Here is a 4,357-nt window from a genome sequence, read left to right as displayed (position 1 = left end):
TATACGCTTGTGCATGGGCACAAACACACATACAATATATAGGTGGAAGAACTTGCCAAAATGGTGCTGGCAGTTGTAGATACATCTGGATGGTAATAGTAGGGATGGTTTTAACTTCTTTTTATTTATTTTCTCTTTTCAATTTGTCAATGCACATTTTCTACACTGGCTAGAAAAATAAACTTTAGACCGTCTGTTTGCTGTGTGTTCGGTGTTCTCCACCTTAGCAAGAGGACTTCTTGCTTCATTTCTGTACTAATGAAGTCCTTGAAGACTCAGCTGACTGAGTGTGGCTCCAGGAGGAAAGCTCCTCCCACTTCCTACAGCCTCGGCCACCTCTTTAAAAACTCCCACCTCTAGGCACACCACCCACAGAGGAAACTCTTCTGCCAAAGGGACTGTGCTAAAAAGCCCAAATTAAGGTAGGAATGACAGCTGGGGAGAGAGGCTGAGAAGGAAGTGCTCAGAACTCTGGAGGTTCACAGCCCCAGGACTGTTTTGTTGAGTGGCTAGGCTTGTTTAAACAGATTCCTTTTTAATATTAAGCCAAGACATTGTAAGCAAGTTTACAATGAAGGTCATCTGACCAGACAAGTTTCTCTTAAGGGGAGGAAGAGGTTGAAGATTTGATTAGTGGGGCGTTTTATTCAATTAGTGCTGCTTATTAAATTACCACCAATAGTGTGACCTGACCACACTGGCGGATTCTCTTACCTTTGTCCTCCTGAAGCAGTAATGACTGGTCAACTCATTGACAGGAGACGATGGCAAAGAAGGTGGCTGTGATTGGAGCAGGAGTCAGTGGCCTGATCTCTCTGAAGTGCTGCCTGGATGAGGGTCTGGAGCCCACTTGCTTCGAAAGGACTGAAGATATCGGGGGACTGTGGAGATTCAAAGTAAGTGAGACTTTCCATGCCTCAGACTACGACACGCTGAAATTTCAAGGTGACTGATGAGCCTTTGAAAGATTTCTTAAGCAGTTTTGGTCCAATTTTATTTTTATTTATCTATGCAGCTAACCAGGAACTGAACTCAGGCTGGCATCTTTCCCAGGTCAATATCGTGCCAACCCACGTGACCAACTCAGGGATGCAAGGAATCTTCTCTTTAAAAGCCAGCTAATTGCAAAACAGCCCATGTTTTTGTCATTTTTCTGATAGACTAATTAGATAATATACTAATATTAGAAAGCATTTTATAAAATAGAAGTAATTAGAATTATTTTTAAGACACCACTTCTATTCTAATCACTGAGTCAAGTGCTTCTTCAGAGAATGGGCCCTTATTACTTTTGACTTTGTTTTTCTCTTAAAATAAACCATTCGCCGGGCGGTGGTGGCACACACCTTTAATCCCAGCACACAGGAGGCAGAGGTAGGCAGATCTCTGTGAGTTCGAGGCCAGCCTGGTCTATAAGAGCTAGTTTCAGGACAGCTAAGGCTGTTACACAAAGAAACCCTGTCTTGAAAAAAACAAAAAATTAAAATAAAATAGAGCATGCTTGTTTACTGCGCTTTTCTGGTTATATTCCAGTATAACCTGTTGTGAACCTCTTTGTCAAATATTTTCTATTAATTAAAGTCATTCTTCTTACTCAACCTAAAATTTCATAATATTATTTGCCATTCAAAATTTTATTGACAGATTCATAGACAACTATGTAGGCTTGTGACTGTGAATGTAAATATTTGCATTCCTTCCAGAGAGTGGTATGGCACTTGTCTGGGGTTCCACCTCTAGGGAGGGTGAAGCAGGGGGATTGGAAATTTGAGGTCAGCTTGGGCTACATGTCAAAACTCTGTCTCAGTCAGAAAGTATCCTCCTTACAGGACATGTCGAATCAAAATCTCCCGAGGAAATTCAGGCAAGCTTCATGTGAACCCTACGATAATGAGACAGCTTGGCAACAGTGGGACAGGTTGCCAAGTGGAAATGTGTTCACGCAACCATGAAAACACAGAGGATGTTAATGATGGAGACCTTGACCTTCATGTGAGACGAGTGGCTTTGCTGAGAGGAATCACATTTAAATCTTAATAAGCACTGCCTGCTAGAATTAGAACTTTGCCTGAGAAAGTGACGTAATATATTCCTCTTAACTGATAGCTTGTTTCCTTCTCCCCTGGAGGCACACACAGGGTTTTCTTTTGTATGTGAATAGGTTTACATTGTAACCAATTTAACATATTTAGTGTGTGTGTGTGTGTGTGTGTGTGTGTGTGTGTGAGAGAGAGAGAGAGAGAGAGAGAGAGAGAGAGAGAGAGAGAGAGAGAGCACAAAGCAGTGAGCTTGAGGGTTCCAGTGTCACGGCATGCGCATGAAGATCAGAGGACAAATCTGTAGAACTGGTCTTCCCTCCCTCCGCCCTTACATGGGTTGCAGGGATTGCATTCATATCTTCAGGTTTGCACAGTAAGAGTTTGACCCGATGAGCCCCTTCAGTGATCCTGTAACAGATTTAATGTGCAAGACTTAATATCTAAGCACAAAGTGTTTCTTGTTTGTCGCAAATTTGTTAGCAGAAGAGGTAAAAGTTACTTTGAATGGTCTGTCAACAATAGGGTTTAATACATTCTAGTAAGTTGGTTCCTACAGCATTTCCATGGCCCCAGTGTATTAGATTTTAAAATCGGAGATCGTTTCTTATGTATTTTGTGAAAAAATATAGATTAAAAAGTGAATTAATTAATCCTTATTGGATAACATTAAATACATAATTTCCAAGCATCTATAACAACATCATAGGAAGAGCCTCTCTTAAGACTACATCTAACGGAGAGTAATAAATAATTTGCTTCTCTCAGAGACCTCCTTCCTTCAGAGAGAAACACTGAGCAAAATTTTACAAATTTCTGCTGGGGGGGGGGGGCATGGCATCTTGGGAACTGGGGCCCAAGGCATTTTGGGTACTCGGCTTCTGAGATAAGAAGACTCTGGAAAAGGATTCTGGGTGCATCAATGCCCATCCCAGGAATACTGCTCCTCATCCCAGGAATACTGCTCCTCACAATTATGCCATCATAAACTAGCGCAAATCTCTTTTTTACTGCTTCCCACACTGACACAGAATCTTCTGATCACTCAGCACATCTAATATCAATTTAAAAACAAAACCAAAAAATTCAAATCTATGTGCCTTGCCTGGATTATGTGATACTGAATTCTTCCAGGAGGTTCTCCAGCGCCCCCTGGCGTCATTTTTGCAATACAGGCAGGCTGATGAGGAATTAAATATTTTTTAGCACTTCTTCCAGGAAAGAAGCTCTTGGCATGCATTACTTTTCTTCATACCTTTAGGGTTAGATCTTAGGATTTTTTCCTTACTAGTGACTGAATGGGAAGCTGAATTTTGTGATTAATGGTTTGCCCAGAGGGAAGGCAGTAGAAAGGAAAGAGCAAAATTGAAGGTCTGTGATTCCTGAGTCCACACACTAAAGAATTGACGGGGTGGGGGGACACCAAAAAAACATGATCCTCCTGCAGCCACTAGCTTACTCTGCTCCTATACCCTATCATACAGAGAAATTACTAATATACACTGTCTTCTGACTTGGGAATTTTCATAAATAGATCTCCTCTCTCCAACAACACATAACCAGGTATTTTATTTAACCTTCATATAATGGTCTACAGATCTCTCTCCAACTTAGTCTTTTTTTTAATTTATTTATTTATTAAAGATTTCTGTCTCTTCCCCGCCACTGCCTCCCATATCCCTCCCCCTCCCCCAATCAACTCCCCCTCTCTCATCAGCCCTAAGAGCAGTCAAGGTTCCCTGCCCTGTGGGGAGTCAAAGGACCTCCTACCTCCTTCCAGGTCTATTAAGGTGATCATCCAAACAGCCTAGACTCCCACAAAGCCAGTACGTGCAGTAGGATTAAAACCCAGTGCCATTGTTCTTGACTTCTCAGCAGTCCTCATTGTCCACTATGTTCAGTGAGTCCAGTATTATCCCATGCTTTTTCAGACCCAGTCCAGCTAGCCTTGGTGAGTTCTCGAAAGAACATCCCCATTGTCTCAGTATGTGGGTGCACCCCTCATGGCCCTGAGTTCCTTGCTCATGCTCTCTTTCCTTCTGCTCCTGGTTTGGACCTTGGGGTTATAGTCTGGTGCTCCAATGTGGGACTCTGTCTCTGTCTCCTTTCATTGCCTGATGAAGGTTAATATCCGGGAGGATGTCTATGTTTTTCTTTGGGTTCACCTTCTTATTTAGCTTCCTAGGACCATGAATTATAGGCTCAATGTCTTTTATTTATGGCTAGAAACCAAATATGACTGAGTACATCCCATGTTCCTCTTTTTGGGTCTGGCTTACCTCACTCAGGATAGTGTTTTCTATTTCTGTCCATTTGCATGC

At 42.0% G+C, this 4,357-nt stretch overlaps 1 protein-coding gene across 1 annotated transcript in view; it reads left to right on the top strand.

The window, feature by feature from the left end:
* The first annotated feature begins 371 nt into the window (after positions 1–371).
* The window catches only part of Fmo2 (flavin containing monooxygenase 2), a 27,346-nt gene continuing 23,360 nt past the window's right edge, over positions 372–4,357 (top strand). Inside the window, exons 1-2 of the mRNA XM_005363976.3 lie at positions 372–422; positions 759–896. Of these exons, the coding sequence (XP_005364033.1) occupies positions 765–896 (132 nt within the window). The 5' untranslated portion in view covers positions 372–422; positions 759–764. The remainder of the gene's footprint in view (positions 423–758; positions 897–4,357) is intronic.

Source organism: Microtus ochrogaster, assembly GCF_000317375.1.
Source record: "Microtus ochrogaster isolate Prairie Vole_2 chromosome 6 unlocalized genomic scaffold, MicOch1.0 chr6_random_2, whole genome shotgun sequence".
In the NCBI taxonomy this organism is placed as follows: Eukaryota; Metazoa; Chordata; class Mammalia; order Rodentia; family Cricetidae; genus Microtus; species Microtus ochrogaster.
The sequence above is the reverse complement of the archived record's forward strand: the minus strand, read 5'-3'. Positions and strand labels throughout refer to the sequence as shown.